Consider the following 26137-nt stretch of genomic DNA (forward strand, 5'->3'; position numbering starts at 1 on the left):
ACCTCACACTTTTTAAGTAATGCATTTATGAGTGAATCGTTGTTTGAGTAAAGACCAGTGGCAAATATTTCTGTGTAAGTCAAGTCGATTCGGAAAGACCTTAATTTTCAAATGAATTATGTGTTTGGCAATGATGCTGATTTGAGTCTTGATAAGGGCTTAATAAAGCTACGTTAAGTTTTATTTCGAAACAAAACAAATAAATATATCAAGTTGAGACAAATATTTCTGTAAAGAACTTCATAAATAATTGCTATAAATATCAATTTTATTAAAAAAAATCGTTTCTTCCTTAAATATGCATGGTGAAACTAATGTTTTAAATGCCTAGTTTTGTGTACACTTAATCTACACAAGGCCTACATCGAGTATCGACTGCATGTAGACAAAACATGATTTACACTACATGTAAACATTGAGTTTTATCAATGGGAACGTAATTTTGTTTAGTTTACGTGTGAGTTATACTTACACAACACCGATTTTAGGTCAATGTGAACACGGCCTAAGACTTTTGATGTGAAATTTGTACGCATTTATTTTTTTGGAAACTGGAGCTGTACTCTTCAGTGTCTAGTCAGCGGAAGGAGAAGAAACACAAAAGTACAGTATTAATGAAATGTATAAGCACAAACTCATCAAATTTACCTGCATGATTGTTTTATTAACTGTTGATACATACATGTACACCTAGTTCTAGGATGTATGCCAAGACATCGAATCATGCACTGTCCATTTGTTAACATATTTCTATTTTACCGTGTTTCTTTCATGCTAATTTTTTTTCCAGTTCCATGTGTCAAAGATAACGACGGTTGTCAACAAATATGTGTTGTTCATGGTTATTTTGCAAAATGTGATTGTCATCTAGGATACCAACTGCAAGCAGATGAAAAATCATGCATTCCAGGTAAAACATAGTATAACAGGTATAATTTCGTTATAACTTATTTTGGTACCGTTCCTTATTTTGGAGTTCCTTAGGATTCCCAAGTTATTTTCACTCACTGTCTTGAACAATCATTTACTGTTGCACAATTAGATGAAACTAAGATAAAAAAAAAAAAAAGAACACCAGAAAGACCCGATGATCATATTTGTATCATGAGATATCCTCTGATTATATACAATACAATAGTTCATATTTAAATCAACAAGTTTGTTTTACAAGTCAAATAAAATTCAGAATGGAAATGAGGAATGTGTCAAAGAGACAACAACCCGACCATAGAACAGACACTAGCAGACGGTCTTCCAGTAATGCAATACAATCATGAGGTAGTATTTTTAAATTGCGATGCAAGTTTTTAAATTACCATGATACGTCTTAATGTAATAAGAATAGTAATATAATGTATTTTTTCCGTCAAAATTCAAGGGCCATACTGAAAAATGAAATTATAAGTAGCCTTGAAGGCGTCAATTCTATTGTGATTTAATGAAAGATATTTGTATATTTGTAGAAGACATTGATACGACCTCCTTCTTGATTATCGATAAGCTGAGTAACAGACTGTATAATGTTTACAACTCAACAGTGATATCGTCAGTTGATACTGGTGTTATAAGTCCCACTGATGTTGCAGTGGATTACAAAACGGATTCTATTGTTTGGATTGAATCATCATCTGGAAATTCAATCAAATCCATCAAGATGGACGGTACTTCTGAAAGGACTATTACTTCAGGTATTTGATAGTTCAGGACAAATTTAATTAATGTTGAATTTTCACATCATTTATGTTTTGCGATTGGGCAGATGGCTAGATTCTGTACATGTGTTTTATCGTTTTGATTTTGTTTCTTTTGTAACTAACAATAACGTTAATATGATCAAAATTGTCAATTAAGCCCTTAAGGAGGTATTGCCCTTTAAGGACCATTTAACACAAGTTGCTTATGATTTTTTTTAACTTTAACAATCTTCTCAAATGAATCTTTGTATAATTTTTTTATTTAATGTCCTTTAACGTCAAGAAACATAGACACTAGGGCTAAAATGGAACATACGGGTAAAATGCATTTATTTGCTTTTGAAGAAAATATGAAAGATACAATGAACATTCAAATGGCATTTTTAAGCAACTCATTAATATATATTGAAAAGCAAAAACAATCGTTTATGAAATATTAAAACAGAAAAATTAACTGGTGAGCGATTCCGGCTCTGATGCCCTCTTGTTTACTTTGTAATCGATTAACGAAATTTAAGCACTCATCATGCTGGGTTCCCACAGTGTCCATCACGTCTGAGATCATATAACGTTAACACACAAAAAGTAAAGTCGTATTTCTATCCTTAATGATCTTGAATGACCTTTCATTTTCTAAACGCAGTCGTGTACGTTGGTGAAAGATTTATTCGGACCGGGAATGATCCAGAGAGGTCGACCAAATACCAAGAAAGTAAAGTGCGTCGCGTAACATTCGGGAAAGTCTGCCGATTTTTTCTAGTCGGATTACAATCGCGATAAATGCATATGAACCATCTTTGTCGAAAATGTTCCCGAACAGTCTCGTTATATATTAATACGAAATTCGGTATGGGGTAATTATCTAGTCACTGTCGGGACATTACCAGGTCAGATTTGGTCTTTTCTCACAATGCAAAAAGTACTAATCGGATTATATATTCGATTTGAGAACGGGGAAATGCGGACAAATGCTGTAAAGGGCTGAATTACAAGGCTTTCTGAACAATATTGGATTGTTGTCGTAATAAGATTAATGTTTTGACAATATTAACTTAGCTGTTTTGGCACATTTTTTTGTAATTTTGGGTCTTCAATGTTATTCAACTTTTACTTGTTTGACTGTATAACTATTTTGATCACAGCGTCACTAGTTATATCATAATCCTGGTACCTTTGACATTTTAACTATGTACACCACTAGGTCGAAGCCGCTGCTGGTGCACGTTTCGTCTCAATGGTATCACAAGTCCATAATCAGCACTTCAGTGTTGACAAGAATATAAATAAAAAGGTCTTTTTTTTTATAAATTTCCTGTTTACAAAACAGCATAAAATGTATAACAACAAATAGGCTGTTAAGAGTCACATGCCCTCAGTTCTAATGAATTTTTCAAGAAGGACCCTAATTTATTTGTTTGTAAAGGCGTTGATAGATTTAATGATTAATGATCTTTTTCTTCTTCAGTTAAACTATTAAAATTATCATTTTCAGTACTTTTGAGTTAAAAAAAAGGCATTTCTTAGCGTTTTATTATTATCACAATAGAGTAAAACATGTTTCTCATCCTGTAGTATTTTACATTTATGACGAAGTCGTTCCTCTCTTGGCAGATTAAAATATCTCTTCTTCTCTGATCACTTATTCTAAATTTAGTGATTAATCTTCTTATCTAAAAACTAGATATATTTAAAAAAGTTTCGAGTTTGTAATCTTTTTTAAATTTTTTATATAGATATTATTTGCTTTTATCAACAATGTTTTCAAATTTAGTTTCAATAAAATCTTCATATCTCTTTTTAGCTCACCTTGCCCGAAGGGCCAAGTGAGCTTTTCTCATCACTTTGCGTCCGGCGTCCGGCGTCGTCATCGTCGTCGTCCGTCGTCGTTAACTTTTACAAAAATCTTCTCCTCTGAAACTACTAGGCCAAATTTAACCAAACTTGGCCACAATCATCATTGTGTTATCTAGTTTTAAAAAAAGGGGCGTGACCTGGCCAACCAACCAAGATTGCCGCCATGGCTAAAAATAGTACATAAGGGTGACATGTAGATTTTGGTTGATATCTCTGAAACCAAAGCATTTAAAGCAAATCTGACATGGGTTTACATTGTTTATCAGATCAAGATCTATCTGCTCTGAAATTTTCAGACAATCAGACAACCCCTTGATGGGTTTCTGCCCCAAAATTAGTAATTTAAAATGATATTTTACAGTTTTTGGTTATTATCTTGAATATTATTATAGATAGAGATAAACAGCAATAATGTTCAGCAAAGAAAGATCTACAATTAAGTTAAACATGACCAAAATTTTCAAATGACCCCTTAAGGAGTTATTGCTCTTTATAGTAAATTTTTAACAATTTTCATAAATTTTTGTAAATTTTTGTAAATTTTTTGAAAATATTTTCCACTGTTATTACTGGGCCAAGTTCATTATAGATATAGATAATTGTAGCAACAAGCATGTTCAGTAAAGTAAGATCTACAAACACATCACCATCACCAAAACATTGTCATGAATTTATCTGTGTCCATTGTTTAATATGCATATAGACCAAGATGAGCGACACAGGCTCTTGAGAGCCTCTAGTTTATTTTTATATTGTTTATTTTATTTACATCTTTTATATCCTTACAAGTAGAAAGAATTTTAATGTCAATATTAGTCTGTTCAACAATATTTTTTGCATATGTATACCATGAATAAGTTCCCGTCAAATCTAGAAACTGTTTTAGAGAAAAAAACTTACTCTATCAATGTATTAATATTAGTATTATATTGTCTAGCTAAATATAAAAGGAATTGTGTTTTAATAAAACATTATATAGGCAATCTCCTGAATTCAACTCTTAAACTGGATGCATTTTTTCTTATTCCTAAAGTAGATTTACAAAATTTAAGATGCATATTTTCAATAGGGGTTTTGTCTGTAAAATCAAGTTGATTAATTGTTTAAGAGATAAGGCTCTGTTCTTGGCTCTATGAAAAGAAATATATGTATCGAAACATGTTACCTCTGAATTATAGGTCATAATTGGTTTTACTAAAGAATCAAAACGATTATTTGCTACTTTTACAGGTAAATTATTCAAGATTTAGTATAGGATTACAATTATCATCAGTGATCTTCAACTTTGTACTTGTTTGGCTTTATAACTATTTTGGTCTGAGCGTAACTAATGAGTCTTACGCGCGTCTGGCGTATTGAATTATAATCCTGGTACCTTTGATAACTATGTACTCCACTGCTTGTAGACGTTTCACCAGGCCAGTAGTCAGCCTAGTCAAACTTCGGTGTTGACATGAATATAAACTTTGTGGTCATTTTAATAATTTTCTGTTTTAATGAAAGTGATGGAAATCACTCATGGAAAGATTTGAAGAGTAGTTTGAATTATTTCATATTAAGGTATGGTGAGGAAAAATGAACATTAATAAAGCACTATTGCTGAAAATTGCTTCTACAGCAGGTCTTTAGAAGGAAACGTGCCTTTCCAGTATGAGGATAAAATGAGCTCAAATTCAATAATATGAGTCTCTTAGTTTGCACAATTTTATTTAAACTGCAGTTTATATCTTATCGAAATAATGTTGCTTGTTCTGAACATGTTTCAAAAAAACAAAAGATTGCAAATCAAAAATTCTTCTAGTAAATGTTACCAGCTATCCTTGTAAGACATAAAATCTAGACCAACAGCTAAAAACATTAAAGTAGCAACAAAAATAATCTAAAAATGTTGTTTTGGGGCATTTTGTAAGTTGAAACACAGGTTATATAACATTGAAGATTAAAAGTTTTAGAGTGCCTTTTGATCCATTTTTAAAGTATTTTTCAACACGGATTTTTTCTTGATTGCAAAACTATAAATTCACTTCTAATAAAAAATCAAATGACTAAAATAGACATAATGATTGATGGGGAATAAACTTATAAACAATGGTTTGTTAAATTTAAAGTTTTGAAAATTTTAAAACTGTTTTAAGCTAATTCCTGATAAAAAAAATGAACTAATCTAAATTGATGATTAATTACAGATGATTATTTGAAATTTATCAAGTAAATTATAGGCTTTACCTAAATACCTTTCATATATTCATATTCATATTTCTTTTTTTTTAAGATCTTGTTAATCCATTAATCATTTATCTTTCAGATAAAATTGATAGAATCACTTTATGTAATGTAGTTCAAAAGTAATTGGCAATAAATAAATCTATCCTTCTTATATATACATGTATCAAACATCTAAGGCCGTGTTCACACCAAACGCCATGTACAGTAAACATGTTTCCAATTAGTTTATCGTAATGTACACTGGTTTCACATTAAATTTGTTCACACTTCTACACCTTGTTTAATTACCTGTACATAAGATTTGTTCACACTTGTAAACTATATGTCATTTAAATGTTCATTACGTAGAACCGAATACAAATAGTCTGTATAATTATGCACGACTGAGGTTGATAAGTTATGTGGTCAATTTGATTGACAGATTAGGAGGTGGGGTATTTTAATTAAAGGTCTACCTTGTCTCTGATTGTTTAGTGATAATGACAGTTGTCAATCATACTAGTATTGTCTCAATACCCAATTACCTAATCAAAATGGTTTTTTTAAAAGCCTGCACATCAACACACCTTAATGAACTGCTCCAATAATATTTCCATTTAGTTTATATGTGTATTATGTGCACGTATATGAAAACCATGTGGAACTAAATTTCAGTGTGAAAACATCTAGTAACAGTAGCTAACCTGTTATGTTGTTAGGGAGGCCAGTGCCTTAGTAACGATTTAGAACAAGTTCTAATCTTCCCAAAAAACTTAGATTTTTTCGAAAAACTAAAGATTTTCTTATTCCAGAAATTGATTATCTTAGACGTATTTGGCGCAACGTTTTGGAATGTTGGTTCTTCAATGCTACCTTTGATAACTATTTAAGATATACTAATAATTTGACAAAAACAATCTATCAAATAGCTAACCTTCGATCTAATTTGTAAAAGCTACATTGACTACATTTTCTCTGCGTCTCACTTATTCTATATGAGCATGTACAAAAATGTATCAATTGCAATATTTCAATGTTGATGATTTTTAATAATATTACCAGATTAAGACTTGGTATTATGTCTTGTGTGCACATCTTGATGTATATGTATTACACAGCTGAATTTTCAAATCTTACCTTGCTGTCAATATAGGCATAATATAACTATGATAATTAGTCAATTTTATATTTCAGAAACGTCTGGACTGACCAGCCTTGATGTGGATGCTTCTACAAGTAATATTTTCTATACAACGCCTAATTCAATCAAAGTCTTTTCTCCAAAGGATTCTACGAAAAGAACGTTGATTTCCAGCTTTTCGCTACTCAATAGTATAGCGCTTTATCCAGCAATAGGGTATGTGTTATTACTTTCATATCTTCTTATATGCCTGAAATAACTTGATTTAGATACTTTCTCGTAATTAAGAAGACTCTCTTGAAGCTACGGAGCCATGTTTGCTGTACGTCAAACAGAACTAATTATTAACAGTATTGAATAGTAAATGTTCTCACCCTTTCTCACAAGTCTTTTTTGAAGGGTTATTTTTAAACGGCCTTACTCGTCATCTTTTTCGACCCCCTTTAAAAACCAACTCATCTGTTTTTAATTCATCATATCAAGTCATGTTGCTCTATTTATCCTTTTTTTTTTGCTTTGACATTTCCTGTATTATGCTGAGTTAGATATAGGAAGATATTGTTTGAGTGCCAATGAGACAACTCTCCATCCAAGTCAAAATTTATAAAAGTAAAACATTAAAGGTCAAGGTACGATTTTCAACACGGAGCCTTGACTCACACAGAACAGCAAGCTATAAAGGGCTCCAAAAATACTAAACGTGTAAATCTTATTTAATTGTTTGAAATGTATTTGACTATCATTCTACAGATAATTAAAAAAACTTCTTAAGTTTTAAGAAGCAATCTTTCAATAATAATATAACATGTTAAAAATTTTAGACGTTTATTTGTATTCTCGATAACAATGCTTTTTAATATTTTCATTAAATACAGAAAGATGTTTTGGACAGAGAAAATTAATAGCTACTTCGTTATCAAACAAGCACTAATGGATGGATCGAGTGATGAAGTCTTTGCATCGTACACTGACGACAAAATAAAATCAGAAACCGACATTGTAATTGACATGACAGGTTAGACTTTTTTTAACACAATTTATTTTGATACTTTATCAGTCCAATTACGTCACTACAACCGTAGCGGCCTGGGCAGCAAATTTATATCACCTTCCGGTGTTAATCTTCTTTATTTCTGGAAGAATATGATAAAAAGAATACGTCTCGGGCTGATATGGGGTATCGGAATTATACCCGGGCCGATATGGAAAAGGCCAGGTATTAATCTCTATATAATAAGTGTTGATTCAAACTTTATTTTCGTGCAGATGACAGGCTTATCTGGAGTGATGCTGAAACTGATAGAATAGAAAGTATTAGCTTGAAAAACAGAAACGATGTCAGAGTAATAATGTCCAACACGGCAGAACGTCCAGTAGCTGTAGATGTTGATCAGCAGTATATTTACTTCATTGGCCAAGGTCAAGGGCAAAGGTTAGTAAAGTTTATTATGAGTGACATTTTGTTGAACCTATCTTATCTTTACCTAAAAGAAACATTGCCAACAGCAATACGGAATAAATGATTGATAATACACTAGAAAATAAATATGCATTACGCTATGTTTGTAAATTATGTATCTGTATAAAAGCTTATTTATTCAGTTTTTGGAGGCAATGACGTACGTTTATCATGCGTATCTGAAAGAATACACGAGACTGAATTAATGTTTGAATGAAATAAGTCTACCTTAATTATCCAACAATTGTATAATACAATTTTCCATGACCTTCACAACAGAATATTAAGATGCATATTATTATTGTAAATATTTTGAACTTTCTTAGGTCTGTAAGAAGAATAAACAAAGATGGAACTAATTCTCAGGTGGTATTCCATTCTATTTTGTTTGGACGATTAGTCACACTACATAGGATGACAGAAACACGAATATCAGGTATGATCAATCAACATTAGAAATTACATATTAAAAAAACCCATCATAACAAGTATTATAATAAAAATAACGAATTTTAAGGAAAATGCAATGCAAAAAGAAAAATCACTTGTCAACCAGTAAAATCAAAAAGGCAAACTTATCAAACGAATGAAAACAAACTGCCATATTCCTGACAAGGTACAGACAGACATTTCCTATATATGTAGAAAACTGACGCGTAAACCTGGTTTTAAAGCTAGGTAAACATCTCAACCATTCCGGACGAGTAAACGGATCCTGGTTCACTGGTGACATCCGCACTGTCGATCATGTCTACAAACTCCGTTATAAACTCTGATTAGGGTGACCACATTTGCAAAAAGAAGACGAAATAGTAGCTACGATAATTGGAACAAATCCGTCGTCATTTTTGATATTCAAACATATGTTCCATAACGATTAACCAACTTGCGGTGATGTCAATAAAAAAAATGGAAGGGTTGATTTCAACTTTACCACTGGAATTCTTAAATTAATAGCTTCCTTAGATGAAACAACTCTCTATCAAGAAAATCATAATAAGATATGGCTAACTCTGCTACATCACACTTTATGCTTCCAAAATAAAACAATGTATACCTTCATTTGTCCTTGTTGTTGTAGAACATGCATTATGTAAGACCAACAACGGTCAGTGCAGTAAACTATGCTTACCAAGTGGACAAAATGCAAGAACATGCCAATGTCGGGAAGGCGTTAGTATATCATTGGACGGTAAAATATGTGATGGAGGTTAGATATCTTTCAATACAATTATTTTTTCATAACTTCATTTTATTTACTGTATATTTGTATGCCCCTCGGGTTGACGGTATTATGATATATCAGTCGTCAACTGTGATTTCAAATAAATATTTCATAACGGTCAACCAATTAGAAGTGAGGTCCGTAAAATTACCGGGATGATTTGAACTTTATTACTGGAATTCTTGAAATAATAATTAACTATATATTTGAATGTACTAAACCCATGGATGCAGTATTATCTGAAGTGTTGTCTAATTTAAACGGTTCTTGTCCTTGTTAACGACGGAATTAAGGTTGCTAGCTCTTAAGTGTTCTTATTCATTACTGTACTAAGATATAGTCCAACTCATGAGTGGAAAACAATAAGGGAAAAACGATCAAATACAATCAAAGCTTTATAAATACAACATACAAAACTCAAGACTGAGGAGCACGAACATTATCGACAACTGGAGAAATTTCATTTGCTCCGAAAGCTTAAACAAGCCTTGCTCAATATTTGATAAAATTTTGTCTAGAATTTACTTGTTGAAGGATTTTTAAAAAGACTTGTATTTTGCACACATGTTTATTTTCAGATATACAGTGTCCAGATATGTATGATAATGTTGACATTGATAATCAGTGCACACGGTATTCTGATGTTTCTTGTACATACGGATGCAAGCCTGGATATATGAAGAACCCTAGTGTAACAGAGATTAAGTGTTTGCCTCATGGTTCGTGGGAGATGGAAAGTAACTCTCTGTGTACCCGTAAGTTCTTTTGTGTGAGATCTTCATTATTTTATAGGAGACATAGTACTTACTCGTTAGTCGTATTGATTCATGTTAAAATGGACAACCTAGTTATTTCGGTTGATATTTTTTTTCTTGCTATTCTGTAGATTTGTATGTAGTAATTGTTGTTACACAATTCAATTTAAAAACACCATCATTGTTTATGTTGCCATTGTTAATGCTTATGATAGTTAATGTCATAGGTGCAATTTGTCGGGTAGACAATATTTAATGTATTTCGCGTTTAAGTTGAAGATCAATCCAGAAAGCACTTCAAACGCGCGAGTTATATAAATTTAACTACCATTTGACCAGTAAATTCCAATACCACGACAAATTCATTACTTTTGTGACATTTTAGACCTTGCGATTGTTTTGTTTTATTGTTATGGTGTTTCTTGATGTTGGAAATTTTCATCATTTTTATTTTATAAACACAGGAACAATTAAAGTTTTGCTATATGCATATTTATTTCAGGAATAGTGTGCCCAAATACAATTACAAACGGTAACCTATCAAGCACATGTAACCGGTTTACTGGAACCAAATGTAGTTTTACCTGTGTTGATGGTTATGACAAAGTACTAACAACATTGGAATGTCTTGCAAATGGTCAGTGGAGCGAAGATACAACATCTGTATGCATGTTAGGTAATACATTTTTCAAAACAACAAATCGTCCAAACATAGATTTAAGAAGATGGGGTATGAGCAGACTTGGGGTAATTGTAATTGTAATCGTTAATCGGCTGTAATTGATTACAATTTTTCAAGTAATCATTGTAATCATTAATCAGTCAAAAAATCTGATTACATGCAATTTAATTTAATCAATTACTTTTCAAAATGCCCTGTAATCCTGATTACATTTTGATTACATTCTGATTACAATGAAAAAAATCTTGAACTGTGTTTATGGTCAATAAATGAACCTTTTTGTTATTCTTATTTAATAGATATTTAACAAGTTAAGATAGTTTGGTTTACTTTATCAAGATAAAATAAAGCATGTTAATTGATTTGTATACTTCAGTAAAAAATAAAAATAAATTGGGGTTCGTGTTGTTTATTCTTTAGTTTTCTATGTTGTGTCGTGTGTACTATTGTTTTTCTGTTTGTCTTTTTCATTTTTAGCCATGGCGTTGTCAGTTTGTTTTAGATTTATGAGTTTGACTGTCACTTTGGTATCTTTCGTCCCTCTTTTGTTACAATATTAAAAAAGTCATCATTAGCCTAAGAAGGCCTTAGTTAAAGATATTGTACATATATTCACAATTTAAAGATGTAAATATATATATTTGATAAAAAAAACTGTTATATTTAAGCAATATTATATTTTTCTTTAACCCTGAATTATAATCTTTTGTTAATATTGTGATTATTGTAAACTTTGAACTGACAGGTAGGAAACCAATTAAGGTTTGTTTTTATTGCAATTTCCAATTGAGTATAGCTGTAGGACAATATATATGATAAATAAAGGCAACAGTAGTATACCGCTGTTCAAACTCATAAATCCATGGACAAAAAACAAAATCGGGGTAACAAACTAAAACTGACGGAAACGCATAAATATAAGAGGAGAACAACGACACAACACTACAATGTAACTAACACACACAGAAACGGACCAAGCATCAGACAAAATCCCACGAGAATAACAAATATAACATCAAAACCAAATACATGAATTTGGGATAGACAAGTACCGTGACACGTCTTATCGCAATGTAAATTTACACTCAAAAATAAGAGAAAACAAACGATGCAACATTAAATTGTAACACACACAGAAACGAACTATAATATAACAATGGCCATATTCCTGACTTGGTACAGGACATTTTTAAAGGAAAAAATGGTAGGTTGAACCTGGTTTTGTGGCATGCCAAGCCTCGCACTTTAATGGCAATGTTAAATATAACATAGAAATGACAACATAATATTACAGGACTACAATACAAATAAATAGGAAAACGTATTAGACAAAGAAACACATGATTAATGAATAACAAAAAGCATCAGGTTTAAAATTTAATACGCCAAAAAACGCGCCTCGTCCACGCAAGACTCACCAGTGACGCCCAGATATAAAAGATCGAAAGCGAAAAAAAGTACAAAGTTGTACAGCACTGAAGATCAAAAGTTGAAAAAGTTTGTGTCAAATACGGCTAAGTTTGTATGCTTGGGATAAGAACATCCTAATTATTTAGAACAATTAATGCTATTGCAAATAGTAAATTTTATCAAATGAATATAACAGATATACATAATGAAACTGAAGTATTAACTCATTACATAGAACAAACACGAATACATAATGAATGACCAACACAGAATAGACACACCCGACTCAGTCCAGGCCTCAACGCAGTAAATTATGAAAATGACGTCACATACGACGGTGAAAAGGCATTAAAAATTACGTCACATACGATGGTGAAAAGGCATTAAAAATTTGAACATATGAAATTTCTGCAACAGCAGAAAAATTACGTCACATATGAAAAACTATATCTCAAAAGTAAGATAGAATTAGGATTGATTAAAGATTAAAATAGAACTAAATACTGATATTGCATTTAAACACAATGCATATTGCAATACTTATTAATAGCAATTAACTATAATATATATATGTGCAGTTAGTTATGAATCCAACTTATAACTTAAATTATCGTACAGATTATGTTGACCAAAATAAAATCTAATAAATGACGGCTGTCATTAATCAGACATGTGAAAATTTATCTAATTAGCACAAACTAAATTAAAAGTACATACAAATATCTTGTTTAATATAAGCAAATTTTTGTATGTACTTGGACTAGACATGTAAATTGCATTGACTTATAGTACTTGTATTTTGTTTACAATTTGTTTAAACAATTCTATTAAATTTTTCACAATTTCTATCTGTTAACTTTATTTTATCCATATTTTAACTTCCAAAAACTGCACCTTGAAATACATATAAAGTCTGGAAGAGGTCAGAGGACAAACAGCAAACTCTTTATAAAGCCATATATTCAATTAAAGTCAAAATGATGAACTGAAGTGAACTTTTGTGGTTTATTAAATAGATGTGAAGTTTGAAGTTATCATTTTAAAATATATAAAACAAAATTCTTTCCAAAAAAAACTAATGTTATATTAAATGTTTATTCATTCTCATCATTCAAAATGTTTTTTTTTTAATTCATTGTAATCAGAAGTAATCATGATTACTTTGCCTATGTAATCATTAATTTAATCAGACACTTTCAGAAATGAAGTAATCATTAATTTAATTTAATCGTACAAATGACAAAGTAATTGTAATTTAATCAATTACATTGAAAGTAATCGGACCCATCTCTGGGTATGAGCTGCCAATGAGACAACATCGAAGTCACATTTTGTTCAAGTAAACAATTATAGGTCAAAGTTCGTTCTTAAACACGGAGCCTTGGTAAAGTTTAATAATACTCTTTGAAATTTAATCATATTTTATCGTACCAATCCAAACAAAGAAGTCGAATGCCTCAGGATGTTATAGAAATGCATAAAGATAAACCGTTATTGAGACAGTATGCAACCTATTAATCAGTGGCAAATTTACTGAGATTAGGGCAAGGTATTTAAAGACCAAACAGCCTATTGTTTATGCGCATCAGCTAACGCAACTTGGTAGTGACATAAAAGCTCTATGACGTTGTTTATAGAAATGAAAAAAAAAACGTCAAATTATAACGTCCTATTTCGCGTTTTTCTCGGATTCCAACATGGTGTACGCTACGTAGGTACGCTAGCTACGTCTCCCAAGAAAAGAGGAACTATTATGCGTCACGTTACTTTAATATCTTGCTGAAATTTAACACAAATGGACACATAAGATACTACACTATATTTAACCTTCGTTCTAATAAAAATAATAAAATATAAATTTTGATCTCGACTTTTTGCATTTGCGCCGTTCTTCATTTCATTTATTTTTATTCTTCTTCACTTGCGTAGATTTTGTCTTTCGTTTGCGCCGATTGTGTACAGGTTAGGTGAAAGTTTTTTGTATCCTCGATTTATGGGCATTATGTTTTCTGGTCTGTGCGTCCGTCCGTTCTTCCGTCTGTCCCGCTTCAGGTTAAAGTTTTTGGTTATAGTTTTTGGCAAAGGTAGTCTTTGACGAAATTAAAGTTCTATCAACTTCAAACTTAGTAAACATGTTCCTTATGCAATGATCCTTCTAATTTTAGTGTCAATTTTAAAACAAAATAAACAAGAATGTGTCCACAGTACACGGATGCCCACTCGCACTATCATTTTCTATGTTTAGTGGACCGTGAAATTGGAATAAATTCTCTAATTTAGCATTAAAATTAGAATTATCTAATCAAAGGGAACATGTATACTAAGTTTCAAGTTGATTGGAAATTCTACTTTATCAAAAACTACCTTGACCAAAAACTTTAACCTGAAATTTGCACTATCATTTTCTATGTTCAGTGAACCGTCAAATTGGCGTCAAAACTATAATTTGGCATTTAAATTAGAAAGATCATATCATAGGGCACAGGTATACTAAGTTTCAAGTTGATTGGACTTCAACTTCATCAAAAACTACCTTGACCAAAAACTTTAACCTGAAGCGGGACAGACGGACGAACGAACGAACGGACGGACGGACGGACGGACGGACGGACGGACGGACGGACGCACAGACCAGAAAACATAATGCCCCTCTACTATCGTAGATGGGGCATAAATATTGAGTATTCACAAGGTTACGCCGATAATCAATTATTCCTAAAAGTTTTGACATACTGGCAACATGTGCATGTAACTGATGTCTGGATGATTCTCGTAAAATAATGTCCGATCTTGCAATGAAGCTAAAATTTATTCATACTGCTTATTTGACAAAATCTTATAGTTAAAAATAAAATGATGACAAAGGGTCATTTTTGTTTCTCATTTGTTTCATTTCAAATTGTCTTAAGGAGAAATGATAAACATATTGTCTAATCTCACTGAAGCTTACAGCTAATTTCCTAATGTATGTAGATCAACACTTTGGTTTGCCTACTTGCTTTGTTTGTATATTTTGTATAATTATATTTTGATAACGTCCAATTCAATTAAATAGCATATATACAGGTTTACATACCTATATATAGAGATGCCAATCTTAATTACAGAGCTTGAGTAAACATTTATACAAACAAAACAAGGAAGCCAACCAAAGTTTTATCCTACATGCATTAGGAAATTAGCTGTAAGGCAAAGAATAGTAATAAAACAAATACTCAGCGAATGTGAATTAAAATCAAAATTTTCGGTGTTTAAAACTAATTTTTTGTAAATTTAACTTATGACAAAAACAATTGCTCCAAGAATAATATCTTACATAAAACCGCTCCCTTTCATTTAGCTACAACTGTGACCGGAAAGATTGAAAACAAATTTCGATGTTCAATGCCGGCAACAACCTTTTCTTTGTTTTAATTTCCAAAATGAATTATATTTTATCCTGTTGGAGATATCTTACTTTGTAGTTTTCAACGGAAAATTATTTCTAAATTAATGTTTGAATCAAAAACTTTTTGTATTTTATATTTACTGTCTCGTTTATTGAAAACACACGAGGTAGTAATACAAGGATTGTATTTTAAGATAGATGTATAATGTTTTAGAATCAAAACTTTCATTCATATATTATACCTATAATTTTAATTTCATTATATCTTTAATATTCTAAAATATTGAATTCACAAAGTCGATGCAATAATTTCTAAACGTTCGTCTTAGTCGGGAAAAATAATGGTATAAAGAACTCCGTCCATGCTTTTGTATGTCCGTCTTTCAACAGTACCAAATGAGTTCGTTACGGCAAACTTCTGAAATTGACGCGAAAAAGAAACAAGCACATATTAATATATTTAAATACTCTGTAAGTTAAGCAGTGCCATCTTTCATTTCTATTTTTATTTTCAATAATTTTGCTTATGTGGGACAGAGGACAAAAACAGACTTTCTATACAAAAGCGGTGTGAAAATATTTTTAAAGATCAAACAATTTTCCATTCCGGCGGATGGTGTTTTTGAAGGTTTATATTGTGCGGCAACAACATCATAAAGATCTGAAACTGATACATGCTTAATCTCTAGTATTACCGGATAATAAAGTAGGTGAATATAGTTGTTATTCTTGGAAATTTAAATGGGGGTTTCAAACGTCCAATTTGCGATTTCTTTTTTCAAATAGTGCGCCAGCAAGGAAAGTTTGTACTATGACGTCAGATGCAATGTTCTGAAGAAAGACAACTCTTTTCTTCAAAACGAACGAGAAAAAAACATGAAAATTACTCATAACTTTTTTGAAAGGACGGTGACATACACTTTTTTTTTGCTTTATTTTGAAGAGTACATATGGCACTTTCCTTTTTTAAATTTTTATGAAGAAATCACTGGTAGATATTTTTTAATACTGGAAACGTTTTTCAGTTTTACGTTTAATTTTTGGCGGGAATGAAATAAATCATATTTTTAAAGATCAAATCAATATGAGCTTTAAACTCTTGAACCTGTATCTGAAAGATACAAATCTACCGTTTAACGTGAAACAAGAATTATGCTTGTAGGTTTGATATAAAGCATTTTTTTGAGAGTTTAGATAACAAGCAAATATTATGTTAATATTCGGGAAAACACGAAACTGAGGTTGCTATAGTGACAAAACTAAGTTGGTGACCCCCAATTTTTTTCATCATATTTTGTTCCTCAAATCATGCAACACCTTCACACAAAATTTTAAGGAAAAATCACTGATAGAAATAAATAGGCTGTTTGGTCTTTAAGATCCCAAAGCCGTTATATGCATACAATTTTGTAAGGAGATTAAAAGATATTAACTCATTGAATAATATCATTCCTAGAATATCCTTAAGTCAACATTAAGTTTTTGAAAAGGCAATATCCAATCCGATAACAAATCTTGATTCTTTTTTTTTCCAATTTCCCATACTTAGGATTCATTATTACCATTATCAACACTTTAACTTATAGGTAATACTGAGCCAACAGATGAAGGGCTCAGTACAGAAGCAATCATAGGTTTAGCGTGTGGTGGTATAGTACTCGTAGTAATAGCTGTAGCAGCAATAGTCACATGCCAGTTACAAAGGTGATATTTTGTTATATATTATGATTGGTTAGTTATATTAGTTTAAAGAACAAAAGTTGGCTGTTAAAAAAATTAAATGTCTTGGGTATATGTTGATGAGATAGCACTCAAACTTTATTTTACAAAAATGTTTAAATCAACATAAAAATCTGTTAGGTGTATTATCACCATTGATTTTCCCGTGATATTAGTCTTAGTTAATTTGCACTTTTCAAAACATTGTGCAGAATTTATCTTTTTTTCAAATAAAGAAATACTTGGCATGACTGAGTATAAAGTGTACTATTGGCAAAATTTCTTGCAAAATTCCATTGCATCTCTTTTTTACAAATGCATATTATGTACAAGCTTAAGTCCCCAAGTAACCTAAAATTTCAAAAATATTCTTAATAAAAAAACAATTAAAACAATGGTACTTTGAAATATCAAAGATTTATGTTGATTAACCAGAATATTTGTACTGCAATGAAATGTAGGATTACTTATCTACAACTGTCAAAATCGTGTTCTTTTCGTATGCAACCGGATGTGACGTACTGTTGTTTGGTGGTATAACATCTGCTTATTGAATAAATGTCTCTAGTTGAATTATTTCAAGTTGTCTTTGGTTTTCGTTCTGTTGCTGTCATATTGGCTTTTACAGTAGACGTCATTTGTGACAAAAATAATTTAAACTTTCAATTATAGACCTGAGTTTAAAGTAAATGTAAACACGAATTACGTACACATTTTGACTTCATGACTTATTATCTTTATTGCAATTCTTGAGATGTTTTACATGTTTTAGGGAGGTTCGAATATTAGAATATAAAAAATCCGTGTGGCTTTTCACGTGACCAATCATGGTGAGTTTTACAGTTACTGGTTCAGACTTTGCATCTGAGAAATATTACCGAGATTAACATGGGTTAATATCTGTAACCATTATATTTGATAGGCTGTTTATGAGTCAAATTTAAATTATATATATTTTTCAGAATGAGAAAAGATAGTCAGAAAATGAAAGAAGAACTACAAGTAGCGTACAAGAGCCAGAGAGACTATAATAATAGTACTAGTGGATATTCGTATACCACAGAAACTACAGCTGCAGACGTAGAAGTATACGATGAAATTACTGATGATAAAATGTTTACCGAGAAAATGCAAACTGCGACAGCATTGAGTGAATCAACTTCCTCCCATAGATACAGTAAATGGCCAGATTCGGAACTTCCACCTCCTGATTACCTAGATGTTGTAGACGTTAGTGGTAGATATAGCCCATTTCCGGAACGGAAGTCAACATACAACAGCCAATCACCTACTGCAGAAGGGTACATTAGGTCATGTGCAATTGACGGAGATACTAATGGTTATATGACACCTCAGAGTCTGCCGTCATCACTCAGAAAGTCGAATACACCTTCTTATAACAATCACATTTAAAATTGTTAATCCTAAATTTATAACATGTTATATCAATCGTTTGAGAAAGAGGGTTGTTTCGAACCACTGCTTGACGCGGGATATTCGATTATGATGACTGCATGGGCTTATTTTATAACAGGGTTTGCATATCTTGTCAATATTTAAATTATGATACAGTACTGTACAAGTCGGTCAGTATGATTGAAATTTGAATAAAAACAATTTATATGCAGAGTACAATAAAGGCAGATATGTCAGAATAAATATTTTTGTCTTATCTTTGACAACACAGAGACACGTTCCCGCGTCTTTGACAACACATGGACAAGTTTACATTCGGTCAGATTATGTTAGTCCGCCCAGAGTATACGATTAAATCAGTGAATTTTAAATCTGCAATTAACGCAAAGATTTTATTAGAATGTCCATTTTAATTGATTCAAAACGTGTAGAAGTCAAGATACATAATTATTGTTATAAAAAGATCATTTATGAATAGTAAAGAATTTAATACATTTTATTATTTTTGACTCAGCTGCCCAGTTTTCACACCAATTACAAGTAGCTCTAGCAAAACAGAAAATTTCTCCTCATAATACTCAACAACAAAAAAATGTTGTTTACTATTATTTTAATTCCAAGTATTTTTAAACCCACGAATTCACATCAATTAATCTCATAGTTTTACATACTAGGTTACCATGGTTACGAACATAGTTTCAACATCATGGGTACATCTAATAAGGAAACAATTCCACAGGACATCATACATTTCAAGTAATGATTAAAAATATGCAAACTAGTTTATAATATATTGTTTGTTTGTCAGGCGACTTCAAACCACCATTGTTATAATTCTGCATACTATATTTTATTAATAAAATGAAAACCGCCATGTTTGTATCATTGAATTTGTTGTAAATATTTGTTGTCTGTAACTGTTAAATTGGAACTTTGTACCAGATCCATTAGAATTTGTAATGACTCAACTATTATAAGCATGTGTTAATATGATATTCACTATAACATGTGTCAGAAGGTTAGCGTTTTTCTGGGTTGATATTCAAAAGACACGCTGAAAACTTAACACTTGCCAGGGATGTAAAAAAACGTTAACATGAAACAAACTTTCAACCAAATGGATCTAAATGGAAAAGATATTATATGTACTGTATGACAATTTTGCCTGAGAGAGTTATAAGACCTAAACATGCTTAATTTGATAATGATTTCTTAGTTAGTTCATCAACAGGGAATTGTTGACACGTGTGACCGTGCTGATTGCTATTTCAACGATGAAATTTCAATCGTATTTTTATACGCAAAGTTATTTATTGATATCAAATATTCTATCGATCGTTGTAGTTTTGGTATATCATGTATATGAAACAAAAACATTAATGTCCTAGGCAGTGATTTTAACGAACGGATCTTTATAGATGTCTTTTGCTGGTTGTATTTTACTTTTTTGAGTTATTGTTCTTTGATCATGTTGATCTTATGACAGTAACTTGTAACATTAACATTTGTAAGTTTCATAATGTTTTATTATTAGTAGCACCAAACACCTCTGTGATTTTAAAAAAGACACGATCTTTCTAAAAGAGTTACAGTATAAGAAGGTTTTGATAACGGATCCTTTTTTTTTCCTTTATTTTTTTAATATTCAGTTCTTTATCTCTATTTTTACCATTTTTTTTATCAGCACTCCATTGTCCTTTATAAATTTATTGTTAAGCCGATTCATTCCATGATTGACTTTTATAAAAATAAAATAAAATTGCGAATGGAAATGGCGAATCTGTCTAAGAGACAATAACCCTACCAAAGAGCAGAAAACAGCCGAAGGCCACCAATGGGTCTTCAATACAGCGAGGTAATCCTGCTCCCGGAGGCGTGATTCAGCTGGCTCCTAAACAAAAATGTGAAATAAGTCAGAGATAAAATAAATGCAATACTGAACTCAAAAATGAATAAATGAACTAAAATTAAAAACCATTCAAGGCTAACAAAGAACCAATGCTCCTGACGTGGGACAGGTGCAAACTTCGGCGGTGTTTAACATGTTTTGTGAGTTAATAACCCCCCCCCCCCCCCCCCAAAAAAAAAAACAAAAAACAAAAAACAAATATACCTCTAGCCAATAGACAAACACACAGCAATACGCAAAAAAAATCAGTTCAAAGGATATCCAAGTCCAAGGTAAGAATTTTAATATGCAGGTTTTGTTCATTATCCCTCATACGTTAAACCCCATCTACATGTAAACCCTCGGATAACAATCAAGGATGTTAATTTATAAATCTTTATTATGTTCAGTTCTTAATAGCGTTGATCCTTCTGCAATAACTACGTAATGGCATTGCCTATCTACTCTGAAACTTAGTTGATAATCATAGACATCAATATGTTCAATTATAAAAGAGAGGCAAAACATCTCAATCATAAGTCGAAAACAAACTGAACAAGACCTAACTATAAATATAGCAAATACCAACAGCAACTACTATTATTAGATAATTTAGATATTTCTATTTCTTTTTAACAACAGAAATTCGACTCAAACATTTAAGACATTTTAAGATGTGTTCCCTGTTGTTTATTTTCCTTTTTATTGCGATGTCCCGTTATGGTCGTCCTACGGTGTTTAAAAAATGTATTTATGCAATGTGCTCGTTTTGTCTACAAAAGACACATTTAATTTAATAATGTGCGAATCGATTCAGTTAAAATGCCAAATAAGTACGAACTTTAAGAGCACGGAGGACACTAAATTTCAAAAGGTTTTGTCAAATACAGCTAAGGTGAACAATTCAACACCTCATCCAAGACAAATATAGCCACTTGATATAACTGATAACAAACGATTTGTACAAGTGCATACGGAATGATGGAAATAAAGAAATATTACTATATCCCGGCTAGATTTTACCGTTATACTTAATTTTTTTTTAAACTTTAAGTTGATACCCTGCTTCGATTGTCATCTGTTTTCATTGTACACTCAAAACAAAGAAACCAACTTTTTTACGAAAAAAAACTACAACAATTTTTTTGGGTCAACATATTGACATCTTTTTGCCTAATTTACAGGAATGCCTACTCCTCCCATTCCCCAAAATCAAATCCTGGGTGTGTTCAAATATTCAGTGCAATGAAGTTGTATATTGCCTACAGTTAAAAAATGTACGTTAACATGTCAATTGTTTCCAGCTTTGAATTATATATAAAAGATTTGCCTCGTTTATATCTTTTTATAGTGTTAAACTGACAGACGAACAGCCTTGCATAACAAAAAGTAATGTTTTAATATTACTATAACAAAAATAAATTCTATTAAGTTCTTTTTATATAAACAGATTACGATTTTGCAATAATAACGTGAGTGTATTTTTTTGTTGATTTTTGGCATTTTAGATTAAAAATTTAAACATTTTAAGTCTTTATGTCATTTTAAGTGTCTTGCATCGCGTGTATCTATAATACTAAAATTACGAGGTCCAATTTGTCAGCCGTCATCGGGTAAAAACGACAAATCAAAGAATTCAACTCTATATATAACTAATATAGGACAATGATGTAGATTAAAAATTACACCAATCCAGATCCTTTTCACATAATTAATATTGCCAATAATTAACAAGTTCCGGGTCTTATCCGATACCGATACCAATAGTATATTCACCTGTTAGCTATTACCTTATCTATACGTTCCGCATTTGACAGGCGCACCACCAAACGGTGTATGTAGGATTTTGCTATATACACGGGTCATAATCAAAGGGCTGACACTACTAAATTCAATCATTGTCAAATTGTTCCCTATTGTAGCTTTATTCAGCAATCAGCAAGACTTTCTAAGATAACTAATATAGGACAATGCTGTTGATTAAAAAATACCCCATTCCTGGATAGCCTGGACCTTTTGTTTTCCAAATAAGTTCCAGGTCGACGGGTTCAAACAGAAAGATTTGAAAGCAGAGAAAACTGTGCATCTTATAATCGACATGACTTTATCAGATGACAATACCAATTACTAAAATAAGGCTTAGGCATAGTTATATACTTTAATTCAGTCACGGACCCGCGATATCACGGGTGTGTACTTGTTTAATTTAAAAATTGATGACAAGAAAAGTTTTCATTTCCTATATCTAAGTTACATAACAAACTTTAAATATTTAAAGCGTTTCATATTCTGCAGGAAGAAAAAGATTGCATTATGGTTTGAATGATAAATAATGTTTCAATATTCATTCGATATATACATGTTCAAGAAAGTGCGGTCGTACTGTTCCACGATGAATATAACTTTGTGTAATTACTTATTGAAACAGTTTGTTGTTTATAGCAATGTGCACAATTATTCAAACATATTACGTCCAGTATAAACATGTCATTGAATAAAGAGGGGGCCTATAGGTGGCCGATTGGTCGAACTAGTCGAACTACTGTGAATCACTTACCCGTCAACACGGAGGTCGAAGAACGTATCCTGCACATAGCATATGTGCGCTCAACTTCAATCTTGTTGATTAGGAATGGTAGTTTGCCTACCGAATGTCGGAGATTATCTCCAAAAATACCGGCTTCATGTACCAATAAATACGTCACGTCAAAAAATAGCACAATAGCTATTGCTGAAAGTACATTGGGGAACAATCAATCAATCAATCAAATAGAGTTTAGTGTCGTACAACTTTTAAATTAAACAAAACGATTCAACAAGAATATATAACCGATGTTACAATGTTTAAATTCGTGTTAAAGTAAGAAAACCTTTCCAAACTGAATATACATTATTTTAAAGAAGTACATAAAATATAATAATAATAATATTTAGCATGGAACTATGGATTAAGCAGTGTGTGTCCATTGTTAAGATAATCTGTCAAAAACTACATCTCTGACATTTAGAAACGAGGAGAGAAAGCGGTCAAAACTTTTTATGTATATCCCAAGGAACATTATTAATTCGATAATTTTAATTTAAACATATTTATTTATAATGGATTGAGAAACAAGTTTTGCAACTTATATTAATCCCTTAGTGGGTGCGAGTGCTCAGCCTGCCTTGTAGCGGCATTAGCCTGCTCTTTTTCGAAATCTACAAGGGTGTCTTTTACGTGCAAGATATATGAATCTCCCCTAACACGGGTCAACCATTTATCGTCCCCTTCCGACGGACTATCATCGTTAACTTTCCTCAAGACCATACTTGCAAAGGGTGTCAAGGCAGAGCCGAAAATTCAGTTCCTGAAATTTTTATCCCGGAACGGGAATCGAACCAGGAACCTTTGTGCTAGTTAAGACTTAAAACACAACAAATAAACGACTGCATAATAGATGTATACAAAACATGTTACTATTGATAAACTGTATGTTAGTGATCTTTTCAAATATTTGGCAAGCAATGCAGACTACAACATCCGGTAATACATCAGATCTAATCATATTGTTCCATTCACACAATGAATATATAAAATCTCTGACATACGGGTATCTTACTCATAAAGGGTACAAAACATAAGGATATGAATGGACATTTATTATGAATGAACTATGATCTATATCCCATTTTATATATAAACTAATAATATATATATATGTATATCAATTAATATTTCCGAAAAACAAACACTGCATTATCTTCAAATTTTAATCGTTTTGTGTAATGGCGTATTGTTCTCAATCCCGACGTATAACGGAGTGTTTTTAAAATACACGTTTTAAATAACAAAGATCCTGCATAATTGCCATTCAACACCATGCATGTTTATATGGATTTAAATTACAATTTAAAAAAAGTCATGTCAAGGTCTAAACATTCTGGACCAGTTTAGTTTTGTTTGGTGGCCAGCTGAAGGACGCCTCCGGGTGCGGGAATTTCTCACAGTATTGAAGATCTGTTGGTGACCTTCTGCTGTTGTTTGTTCTATGGTCGGGTTGTTGTCTTTTTGACACATACATTCCCCATTTCCATTCTCAATTTTATTAAAATGAAAAGAACAGAAAATGATGGACAAATATTACAAAGAATACAGAAAAAAGGGACACAAAAATAAAGAAAAGAGAATGATGGGCAAACAGTATAAATAAAAATAGACAAAAACAATAAAAAACAGAGAATAATGGCAAATGAATTAAGAATAAAGAAATGAAAGAACCCCCATCCAGACCGTCATTCATTCTGGTCACATGATCATAGGTAGCTATCTTCCTGTTCAAGCATTCCCCTATCGTGACAATGCATACTATTAGGTTGTTCTCTTTGTTATAGAATCTTCTGATACATACCTGATATTATTTATGGTTACACAATTTTAACAATTAACGGGTAATAGATTTTAAAAGTAGCGGAAACATTATTTTACCGATGTTAGAATACCAAACATCAATTTATAAGATACAAATCAGGTTAAAGATACAACTGATGAAATGATCATTCTTGATTGTTGAGTTTCCTTTAACTTTACATTTACGTGGAGTTATTTGTGCTATCGTCATAACAAATAGCATAATCTGTCGTACGGTACTACGTGTATATGGTACTTAATATGAAAGTTCATCTACAAACAACCACATCGGTCAGGTGTACGCTTTGAAAATATTACCCAGAATGCATTAGATTCTGAAACGGCGATTTAAATAATTATATAACTGGTCTTCTGTCAAAAATTCATCATTAGATAACGGTCAACCAACTAAAGTTGACGTTCAAAAAATTCCGAAGGAATTATTTTAACTTTATCACTAGTCTGGACAAATTTTTTTTTAAAAAACAATCTATTTTTTTCACGACAAGTCGAAAACAATTTTTTTTCTTTCAATTTTAGCATTACATATAGTGGCAGGTGAAACAAACAATTTTTTTTTCTCAGAATCAAAAACAAATTATTTTTTTCTCCAAAAACTGGAAACAAACTTTTTTTTCCAAAAAAAACCATAGCCCCCCCCCCCCCCCCCCCCAGAAAATCAAATGGTTGCTGCCTAAGCAATTGTCATCTGAAAATCATGACAAGAAACGCAGTTGATGGAATACCGCTTCATTGAAATAGCGGAAGTTTAGGATTGGAAAGTTACATGTATACACGCATTTCTTCTTGCCACTTTGTCTTCCCATTGAGATTTTATTTTCTTTGCTAAAGATCATAATAATTATCCTTGTTAAGCTCTACACGTCGCTTTTACATTTAGTATGCGTGGATAT

General features: G+C 31.6%; 1 protein-coding gene across 2 annotated transcripts in view; it reads left to right on the forward strand.

Annotated features, from left to right (window-relative positions):
• The window catches only part of LOC143054774 (low-density lipoprotein receptor-related protein 2-like), a 39244-nt gene extending 19406 nt beyond the window's left edge, over positions 1–19838 (forward strand). For both annotated transcript variants that reach the window (XM_076227824.1, XM_076227823.1), the window contains 11 exons: positions 791–910; positions 1464–1688; positions 6948–7110; positions 7770–7909; positions 8161–8326; positions 8680–8789; positions 9435–9563; positions 10157–10333; positions 10836–11009; positions 17400–17517; positions 18495–19838. In XM_076227824.1, coding sequence (XP_076083939.1) covers positions 791–910; positions 1464–1688; positions 6948–7110; positions 7770–7909; positions 8161–8326; positions 8680–8789; positions 9435–9563; positions 10157–10333; positions 10836–11009; positions 17400–17517; positions 18495–18945 — 1973 coding nt within the window. In that variant the 3' untranslated portion in view covers positions 18946–19838. The remainder of the gene's footprint in view (positions 1–790; positions 911–1463; positions 1689–6947; positions 7111–7769; positions 7910–8160; positions 8327–8679; positions 8790–9434; positions 9564–10156; positions 10334–10835; positions 11010–17399; positions 17518–18494) is intronic.
• The last annotated feature ends 6299 nt before the right edge of the window (positions 19839–26137 follow it).

Source organism: Mytilus galloprovincialis, chromosome 12 (genome assembly GCF_965363235.1).
Source record: "Mytilus galloprovincialis chromosome 12, xbMytGall1.hap1.1, whole genome shotgun sequence".
Lineage (NCBI taxonomy): Eukaryota > Metazoa > Mollusca > Bivalvia > Mytilida > Mytilidae > Mytilus > Mytilus galloprovincialis.